At 46.9% G+C, this 11,152-nt stretch overlaps 1 protein-coding gene across 1 annotated transcript; it reads left to right on the top strand.

The window, feature by feature from the left end:
• The first annotated feature begins 2,163 nt into the window (after nucleotides 1–2,163).
• On the top strand, nucleotides 2,164–10,697 carry LOC143773296 (uncharacterized). Its single transcript, XM_077260778.1, has 2 exons — nucleotides 2,164–3,394; nucleotides 10,658–10,697. The coding sequence occupies exons 1-2, from the start codon at nucleotides 2,654–2,656 to the stop codon at nucleotides 10,664–10,666; spliced, it is 750 nt and encodes a 249-aa protein (XP_077116893.1). The 5' UTR covers nucleotides 2,164–2,653; the 3' UTR covers nucleotides 10,667–10,697.
• Nucleotides 10,698–11,152: the final 455 nt, after the last annotated feature.

Consider the following 11,152-nt stretch of genomic DNA (forward strand, 5'->3'; position numbering starts at 1 on the left):
CTAGCGATCACCGTAGGCATGATCCCCGGCTACTTCTAGTGTTGGCGTTAGGAGTAGCTATTTGGTCAACCCAGTTACCACAGCCCTATGAGCTGGATTTTTGTATCTTGCAGACTTACACGTTCCTCTGAGACCCTGTCCACTGGGGTCATAACACTCGTGGTGGGTTGAAGCTGCTTGCATTTCGTAGCCCTACCATAGAGATGGAGAGTTCAGGAATCTGTGGTGTGGCATCCCTTGCTGGTGGGTCTTGTTGAAGTCCGAAATATGTTTTTAGACGAATGCTACGGAAAAAGCGCTGTAAGTCCTGATCAAGTCTGAATTTATCCCACGAAGGGGTGGGGCAAAAGGAGAGCCCCCGTTGGAGAACAGTCAGTTCTGATGGGTTTAGCGTATAGTCGGAAATATTGACAACTGAGTTGAGAGTCCTACCTGTGATCGTGTTGTCATTCGTTCTGGAGCGGTTGTAGTGGCCCCTCCTGGTCGGTCTCCTCCTGTCGTTCGAGGGTTGTATCTCCTGGGCTGACGTCCTGATAAAAAACGAGCCTGTTGATGGCTGCTGGTGGATCCTTCGCTGTCTGAACTGTAGGAATCTGTTCTTCTGTTGCCATAGTTTCCACGTCTGTAGCCCCCGCTTGGTGAATTGTTCCATCTATACACACGGTCCTGTTGGTAATCGTCCGAATCCCTCTGAAACTTTGCTCTCTTCTTCTCTTGTAGACTCTTTCGGTTGTCTTCGATGATTTTGTCGGTTTTGCTTTTCAAGGTTTGCCAATCTGTGGTAGATAAAGTGGAAGTTAGCTGTTCTTCAATCGCGGACACCTTTTTCTCAGTTTCACTGATTGCTGTATAAAGAGAGTCAATAGTTAATAGGATGATATCCAGTGAGCATTTATTCAGTATCTGTTTAAATTTTTCACAATAATCCGGGTTATCTGAGAAAATCGTGGGGCGCAGATGGCATCGGAGCCCCCTAGGTATCCTGCTCTGCCTGTAATACTCTGCCAAAGTAATAGAGTGCAGGTCATAGGACATCAGTTTTCTTCGTTCTTTTTCGTAATCTCTGGTTCTAATTTCGTGGGCGGGAACTTTTAGAAAATCGCCCGGGTTCGTGACCTTAGAAAGGATTCTTGTAGCCGTTGATTCATCGAATGCAAAGGTCTGGGTTGTCATCGGGGTGCAGGTGCTGCTCTCAATTTAGACGTAAATTCAAAGGAATGGAGCACACTCAGCAAATCATGTGGTGCAGGCTGTACTTGGGAAGAACCCAATACCAGTCAAATAAGCGAGAAAACAGCCGCACTCTCTCGGGTTATAGCTTGCAAATCCCCTTATTTTTAATTTATCAATTTTCCTATTTTTTCTTATTTTTCTTATTTTTTCTTATTGTTTTATTTCGCTCCATAAGTTTAGCACTCCCCTTCTCTTGTTTACAAAATTATTAGCTTTGGTACCCCTTTATAGACATAAATCTATATTTCTATTCCAATATGGACTACACTGGGGCTTATTCAGGTTTTTTTTCCATCCCACAGTCTATGTATATTTATTCCCATTTTTCCATTTTTATTGTTTATTATTATTTTCATTTTTTTATTTTTTATTTATATTCAATATGCATTTCCTATGGGGTTTCACATTAGCAGTTTACCCAGGTGGACTCCCGACACACTCTGGGCCTTTCTTATAAGTATGAGCAGCATTATGCAGGCAACCCAGCCATTACATCACATCTGACTCCTAGACACAATCCATGCAGCTCGCACTCTGTGCTCCACAGCTCGCCCTGACATGACCTCACTTTATGGCCAGCAGGCATTATAAATGGAGCTACAATGCTCACATTAGCCCACACACTTCCAGGAAGCAGGATACCCCAGCGCCACACCAAGAGGAGGTTGGTAACTTGCCCACAATCTATATTTCCCTTCATACCACACAGACCTCGTTTCTCCTTACTAAGGATTCCCCCTCTTATCCCCCCTTTTTCTACCCGCAGCCCCTTTTGGGACCTAATTTCAAATTTTCAAACAGCATCAGCTACTCAGGTCAGTGCACTAGGTTTTCATCCACTTCATCCACTATATACCACTATGCATTTAGTTCACCACTGGGCAACCTAGATTATTCATTTTGACCACACAAACTCTCTCCACTATTATGTCTCTGGTCCTAAATCTCGCGGTACAAAACCATCCATATACTGTGTATATCCACTGGCAATCCAGGGAAAGGACTTGCAGTGCATCTATTGTACCTTCAAAAAGATCCTTCACCTCAAGGGGACTCATGGAATTTTTATTAGTGATTACAGTTGTATATATAGTTGTAAATATTAATTTCACGCATTATGCTCTATGTACATAAACACTAATTGTATTTTATGTTTACTTGCAGTTTGAGAAAGACCCGGAACTGGGTCGAAACGTCACTTTTTTTCTTATCCTGCTGTATGTGTACATATATTTGAATGTCAAACACATGTGAATAAATACACCACTTTGCAAGCTATAACCCGAGAGAGTGCGGCTGTTTTCTCGCTTATTTGACTGGTATTGGGTTCTTCCCAAGTACAGCCTGCACCACATGATTTGCTGAGTGTGCTCCATTCCTTTGAATTTACGTCTAAATTGAGAGCAGCACCTGCACCCCGATGACAACCCAGACCTTTGCATTCGATGAATCAACGGCTACAAGAATCCTTTCTAAGGTCACGAACCCGGGCGATTTTCTAAAAGTTCCCGCCCACGAAATTAGAACCAGAGATTACGAAAAAGAACGAAGAAAACTGATGTCCTATGACCTGCACTCTATTACTTTGGCAGAGTATTACAGGCAGAGCAGGATACCTAGGGGGCTCCGATGCCATCTGCGCCCCACGATTTTCTCAGATAACCCGGATTATTGTGAAAAATTTAAACAGATACTGAATAAATGCTCACTGGATATCATCCTATTAACTATTGACTCTCTTTATACAGCAATCAGTGAAACTGAGAAAAAGGTGTCCGCGATTGAAGAACAGCTAACTTCCACTTTATCTACCACAGATTGGCAAACCTTGAAAAGCAAAACCGACAAAATCATCGAAGACAACCGAAAGAGTCTACAAGAGAAGAAGAGAGCAAAGTTTCAGAGGGATTCGGACGATTACCAACAGGACCGTGTGTATAGATGGAACAATTCACCAAGCGGGGGCTACAGACGTGGAAACTATGGCAACAGAAGAACAGATTCCTACAGTTCAGACAGCGAAGGATCCACCAGCAGCCATCAACAGGCTCGTTTTTTATCAGGACGTCAGCCCAGGAGATACAACCCTCGAACGACAGGAGGAGACCGACCAGGAGGGGCCACTACAACCGCTCCAGAACGAATGACAACACGATCACAGGTAGGACTCTCAACTCAGTTGTCAATATTTCCGACTATACGCTAAACCCATCAGAACTGACTGTTCTCCAACGGGGGCTCTCCTTTTGCCCCACCCCTTCGTGGGATAAATTCAGACTTGATCAGGACTTACAGCGCTTTTTCCGTAGCATTCGTCTAAAAACATATTTCGGACTTCAACAAGACCCACCAGCAAGGGATGCCACACCACAGATTCCTGAACTCTCCATCTCTATGGTAGGGCTACGAAATGCAAGCAGCTTCAACCCACCACGAGGTTACCACGCTACAGAGGCATACATATGCGGCGCTCCCCCACACCGCCGCAGGGCCGAGGGGTACCCGGAGCCGGGCCTCTAGGTCTCAGTCCTGGGGTTGTCACGGTGGCTAGACCCGGTCCGTGGCCCTGTCCGTCAGTGGGGGACGTCCGGTGAAATAGGTGGTGATAACGGTGGTGTAGCGGTGCAGTTGTGGGGTGCAGGTCGCGGTAAATAACGAGGACACCAGGTTGCAGTCTCTTTACCTCTTTACTGGAGATCTCTGAGTCCTCAGTCCAGAATACGGTTCACCAGGCTGCGCAAGTCCGGCCGGTCCAATGGCACCTCCAGAGTTCTCTTCACAGGTGGAAATCAGTGCCTTCCTTCTTAGCGCTGTGTGTTGTAGTCCTTCCCTGCTGTGCTCACGGAAAGTACCCCACAACTGTTGTGTCTGTTTCTTAAGTTCCCTCACAACTCGATTAGATGTTCCTCTCTTATTCCATCCCTCCCTGTTATTCAGGTTGGAACGGCACCCGTTTGTCAGGTAGGCCTGGAGTTCTTCCGGGACCCTAGTGACGCCCCTCTCCCGCAATTGCCCCCCAAGACTTCATAGGTGATATGTGGTAGACAGCCCGCCTCAGACTGACTGTCCTGCCGCTGTTTGGAGTATGGCTTAAAGCTGTATATTATTCCACTCCCTCGGCGTTCCGGCCACCGGTAATGCGCCTCAGCAAGGTGCTGCCTCTTTCAACAAAACCCCTGCTGGTATTCTCCGTCTGCTTGATCTCGTTTCTCACTCAGCACAATCTATCTCGCTTCTAATCCTTTCTTAGGGCACCGCCGCTATTCTGAGCAGGCACGGTCCCGTTGCGTTCTTTCAATGCCAAGCCTCTGCCAGGATCCCACCCCTGGCAGAGACCCTACTGTCTCTTCCTCCACAACACCCTCTCTCACTAGGTGTTGCTTCGTTCAATCCAGTCAGCGTTCTCCCTAACTTCCTGCCTGACCCCCAGTTTACCCACTATGGTGGGGAGTGGCCTAATGAATAGCACCCTTAGCTCCCCCCGGAGGCCCTGCTGTGAAACATATTGGTGTCTGTGATACCTGATCAGAGGAACTCCTTCAGTGCCATCGAACGCACCATGGCTCCCCTTAGTGGCGGAGCCACAGTACTGCAACGACCAGGACTCTGGGGCGCTGCACTCCCCCCTGGTTAAACACAGTACTCCGGGACTGGGAAGAAAAACAACAATACAGATTAGCAAAAAGACATACAATTTTGTTGAGTGCAAAACGATAAGTATACTTGAACAGGCTTCCCTTTATGGGAGGTGAGGACACTTTAACGTTACAAACATAGTCAACATTGTAAATTTCAGGCTATACATAACTCCTGCTACCCAACCGGGTATTCTACTCAGTGCAAATGCTGGAACAATAAATTAACATTGCCTTTAAGAAACATACACTCTTAGTTTATCAAAGGCCTTCCTATAATCACATTACAGGGCAAAGTAACTCTTCATTCTCCTACTTTTGAACCTGCAGGACCGCCTGTCCCTATGGCACCAGACCTACTGCCTCTCCTTTCTTTTACAGGACCGCCCCGTTCAGCCAGGGCCTACTGCCTTTCTCTACTATACATAGTATAGACATAACATTCCTTTCAGTTTGAGAACATGGAGCCCACTCTGCCTGGCTCCTATAAGGACTCACTCACTAACCCCTACGGGTCTACTTTCTGTCCTTAGTAACGAACTAACTTTCTATGGGGACGCAGGGTTTACCTTCTATCCTCACCTTCATTATTACTTTCTTACGTTTCTATCCATGCAGAACTCTAGTCTACCTCAACAGGCTTTCTGCATCTTTCCTTTTGAAGAACATTATTCAAGCTTCACATTTCAAACATATTAAACACATATAACTTTTCATGTAAAACGGTTACATTTCTTGCAAAGCATCATCATGACATTACTGTTCCAAAACAGTATCACTTTCAGGTTCAATTCCAACCTCCCCTTTAAGAGGAGATCAAGTCTTTCTGAGGTAGCTCTTCTTCTCAGCCTACCAGTCCATACCAGAGCTCCGGAATGGCATCTTCGCAAAGTGTCTTTAACTAAAACCAGTAGGAAGCACCTTTAAGAAGGTGCAAACTATTTACAGGAAAGTTTGAATCATGCACAGTCCATGATTACTGCAGTTCGTGTAACTTTGTGCAAAACTTCTGGAAAACGACAATAGTGACCCCGGGTCAACAAAGGGGTCACCTTTTAAAGTTTACCCTGAACGGGTTTAGCAGCAACAGGAACAAAAGAACAAACAGTAACTATTTACATTTTCAGGTTTCCGAGGTTTACTCTTTCTCAGGTGGCTTGGGCTCCTGCCCCCCGGCCACTGTGGTGCCAGTGTCCGCGGTTCGAACGTGCAGATGAACTCGACTAGCCAACTCGGTGGCCGCTACCAGGCGCACCGTTGCGATGGTGACAAGGTCGGGTGCTCCTGGGACCAGGTCCGAGGTGGTAAGGGTCGCGGCTCCAAACATACACCGCCGAACATTCCGTGCATACCACCCGAGCGGGTTCTGGTGGCGGCTGTAGGTCACCTGATCCCCCTTTTGCAATGGTTCTCCACTTCGGCCACAGCAGGGAGCCCTCACGTTACAGTGCGCAACAAAAACGTCAGTATCCAATCCCGGCTCGTGTATGAGGCCCCACCCCCTTCTTGCATGGTAGGCCAACACAGTGCCCCGCCTTATCACGTCTCTGTCATCCCATGCCGGAGGGGATTGTTGTATTTTCGATGGACCCATCGGCTCGGCCTCTTTCCGGCCTTTCCACTGTAGAATCAAGCACTGTCTATATTGTTCCCACGTAAGCACCGCAAGAGTGGACCCGTTCTCCTGGGATCCATCTGTCCCAACCCAGGGGCTGTCCCACCGAAGAACTACTCCATCTAGACTCACATCCACGGGCTCCCCCACTCTAGTCGACAGCGGTGGCACCATCCTCCCCAGGTCACCAGGGGATAACACCATTAACCCTGCCGAGAAGGGTCGACCTTTACTGAGATGGAGGTGGGTCGTGGAAGCGGACTCGTGAGGGGGAGCAGGGGCGTCTTCCGTACCTACACCTGATGTGGTTCCACCGATGTCGATCTGGTCCGCTGACAAGAACGCTGGAGTCAGCTGCTGCTCGGACCGCGGCTCTTCCGATGCGGCCCCCGAACGCTGCTCCGCTCGCTGTGGTTCCTCCTCCACGGACTCCAAGGTCAGGGTTGGTGGACTCAGCTCTGCTATCTGTTCCAGGAGTTTCAGGTCCTCCGGCTGCAGGGGACATAAGTCCGTCTCCGGTGAAGAGGGGCAAGCCGGAGTCGCATCTTCCTCTCTCAGGCACTTGCTGTTCATCATCGCTGCCTGATAGTCGGTGGCAGTGCATGCACCTGACTCCGCCATTTCTCCGAGGGCAGAGGGCGGTATCCATTTCTCGCACCATTCTGGTAGTCTCCTCCCATAGCACGCCCTCCTTCTTCTCCAAAGTAGCAATGGCGGCGGCTTTTGGCGGGAACTTCTCTTGGTCAACGGTAACACACAGTCTCTCAATAAAGCTACAGTTCATGCACAACAAATCACAGTCTCTAGGCACACATGACCTGATTCTTCAGGCTTAAGTAGATCCTGTTCGTGACGCCAAGTCTGCGGCGCGCCCCCACACCGCCGCAGGGCCGAGGGGTACCCGGAGCCGGGCCTCTAGGTCTCAGTCCTGGGGTTGTCACGGTGGCTAGACCCGGTCCGTGGCCCTGTCCGTCAGTGGGGGACGTCCGGTGAAATAGGTGTTGATAACGGTGGTGTAGCGGTGCAGTTGTGGGGTGCAGGTCGCGGTAAATAACGAGGACACCAGGTTGCAGTCTCTTTACCTCTTTACTGGAGATCTCTGAGTCCTCAGTCCAGAATACGGTTCACCAGGCTGCGCAAGTCCGGCCGGTCCAATGGCACCTCCAGAGTTCTCTTCACAGGTGGAAATCAGTGCCTTCCTTCTTAGCGCTGTGTGTTGTAGTCCTTCCCTGCTGTGCTCACGGAAAGTACCCCACAACTGTTGTGTCTGTTTCTTAAGTTCCCTCACAACTCGATTAGATGTTCCTCTCTTATTCCATCCCTCCCTGTTATTCAGGTTGGAACGGCACCCGTTTGTCAGGTAGGCCTGGAGTTCTTCCGGGACCCTAGTGACGCCCCTCTCCCGCAATTGCCCCCCAAGACTTCATAGGTGATATGTGGTAGACAGCCCGCCTCAGACTGACTGTCCTGCCGCTGTTTGGAGTATGGCTTAAAGCTGTATATTATTCCACTCCCTCGGCGTTCCGGCCACCGGTAATGCGCCTCAGCAAGGTGCTGCCTCTTTCAACAAAACCCCTGCTGGTATTCTCCGTCTGCTTGATCTCGTTTCTCACTCAGCACAATCTATCTCGCTTCTAATCCTTTCTTAGGGCACCGCCGCTATTCTGAGCAGGCACGGTCCCGTTGCGTTCTTTCAATGCCAAGCCTCTGCCAGGATCCCACCCCTGGCAGAGACCCTACTGTCTCTTCCTCCACAACACCCTCTCTCACTAGGTGTTGCTTCGTTCAATCCAGTCAGCGTTCTCCCTAACTTCCTGCCTGACCCCCAGTTTACCCACTATGGTGGGGAGTGGCCTAATGAATAGCACCCTTAGCTCCCCCCGGAGGCCCTGCTGTGAAACATATTGGTGTCTGTGATACCTGATCAGAGGAACTCCTTCAGTGCCATCGAACGCACCATGGCTCCCCTTAGTGGCGGAGCCACAGTACTGCAACGACCAGGACTCTGGGGCGCTGCACATAGACCTGATCAAAAGAGACATCAACCAGGTATTAGAACAACACAACAAGGGGGCCTTCCCGACACGCCAAAACATCTCAGACTTAGAGAAACAAGCCATACAGTCACTCAAAAACAATAAATTTATAACTATTAAACCTGCAGACAAAGGAGGGGCTATAGTTATCATGAATCAAACAGACTATATCAGGGAAATCAGGAACCAACTGTCTGACACAGAGACATACAGACAAATCCCCCACGATCCTACTAGTGACATTAAGAAGAAAATAGAATCTACATTAAACAAATACTTGACTTCAAACACAATAGACCAAAAAACGGCAACTTTTCTAACTAATCAACACCCTGTAACCCCCGTTTTCTATATCCTGCCAAAAATACATAAGTCCCTCACAAATCCCCCTGGCAGACCAATAGTGGCTTCCACAGATTCCATTCTGTCCCCACTGTCCGTTTTTCTAGAGAAGATTCTAACACCTCTCACAAAACAAACCAGATCCTTTATTCTGGATACAAGCCACTTTCTGGAGATTATTGCAGGAAATTGCCACAATGTATCCTGACCACTTTTGATGTTAAAAGCCTATACACATCCATACAGCATCCCCTAGGCCTCCAAGCAGTGCAGGACCTCCTCAAAACTTCTGACTTATCACATAACTCACAACGGTTTTGTCTAGACCTATTGACAATTGTCTTATGTAACAACTTTTTTCTTTTTGGCAACCAGTATTATTTGCAGACCTGCGGGACCTCCATGGGCGCGAACGTGGCGCCCGCTTACGCAAACTCATATATGGATGCATTTGAATGCACCTACATTTACACTAGTGAACTTTTCAGAACTCATGCTAAGAGCTGGATCAGATTCATAGACGATATTTTTTGTCTATGGGAAGGCACCCCTGAAAGCCTGTCTTCTTTCCATGACTTTATCAACTCTATTAGACCTGAACTCCAGTTCACCCTGACTTGGGACTTGACTAGAATCTCATTTCTGGACACAATGGTCATAAAGAACGACACAGGTAAACTAGAGACGGATATTTTCACTAAACCTACGGATTCTAATAACCTTTTATTATACACCAGCTGTCATCCAAAATCTACAAAAAATAGTCTGCCTCGTTCCCAATTTCAAAGGGTTAAAAGAATTGTATCTGATAAGAGTTTACTTGAAACTCGCCTTAATGAGATGTCCGACAAATTTAGAGATAGGAAGTATCCCGAACAACTCTTGATCACCGAGAAACTGAGAGCCCTTGAAACTACACCCTCCCGTACCACATTAGTTAAACCCGAACGCATTCCTTTTGTACATACCCACCACCCGATAATGCCTAAACTCTACAACATCATTAATAAACACTGGCCACTTCTCCATAGGTCATACCCCGACATCGAAGCCTTCAAAAATCCAGCACTCATGTGCAAAAGAAAACCACCAAACCTTAGGGACCAATGGGTGAGGGCGGACATAGGTAGCCTAATAAAACAACCCAAACAGAGTTTCATTGGCTCAAAACGGGTGGGGACTTACCCATGTCTTAGTTGTGCATGCTGTTCAAACGTTATCAGAGGGGAGGATGTCATTCACCCCCACTCTGGTAAGAGGTATAAGACAAGGGGTTTCTTTACGTGCGAATCCAATTTTGTGGTATACCTGGTTAAATGCCCTTGCGGCCTTTTTTATATAGGCCAAACAACACAACACGTTCGTGGCCGCATATCCAGCCATAAATCTACAATCAGATGCAAAAAAACTTGGTTACCCATTCCAGAACACTTTGCAACAGCTAATCATTCAGTTTCACAACTGAGATTCCAGGTTGTGGAACAGGTTGAGAGACCAAGGAGAGGCGGCAACCACAACAGATTACTTAAAGAAAGGGAATCCTATTGGATACACACATTGCAAACCCTCACGCCAAAGGGACTCAACAGGGAGTTAGACTTACTATCTTAATACACAGGGTTGAACTGCCGTGTCTGTTATACTCTGTAATGTGATTCGTGATTTTGAAAATTGAACTGTTCTTTTATGTGGAAATCTACATGTAGAAAATGTATTTAGTAGTTGACGTATGTGGTCAAAATATCCTAGAGCTATTGCTTTGGTTCTAAGTTCTAACCTTTCACTTATTCTTACAGACACACTGACCTGACTAAATATTCCTAACACCCGCCTTGGGTAAGTTATAGAAAGCTCCATCTCTCTTTTTTTCATTTTTTCAAATCCCCTTATTTTTCATTTATCAATTTTCCTATTTTTTCTTATTTTTCTTATTTTTTCTTATTGTTTTATTTCGCTCCATAAGTTTAGCACTCCCCTTCTCTTGTTTACGAAATTATTAGCTTTGGTACCCCTTTATAGACATAAATCTATATTTCTATTCCAATATGGACTACACTGGGGCTTATTCAGGTTTTTTTTCCATCCCACAGTCTATGTATATTTATTCCCATTTTTCCATTTTTATTGTTTATTATTATTTTTATTTTTTAATTTTTTATTTATATTCAATATGCATTTCCTATGGGGTTTCACATTAGCAGTTTACCCAGGTGGACTCCCGACACACTCTGGGCCTTTCTTATAAGTATGAGCAGCATTATGCAGGCAACCCAGCCATTACATCACATCTG

Source organism: Ranitomeya variabilis, chromosome 5, assembly GCF_051348905.1.
Source record: "Ranitomeya variabilis isolate aRanVar5 chromosome 5, aRanVar5.hap1, whole genome shotgun sequence".
Taxonomy (NCBI): domain Eukaryota; kingdom Metazoa; phylum Chordata; class Amphibia; order Anura; family Dendrobatidae; genus Ranitomeya; species Ranitomeya variabilis.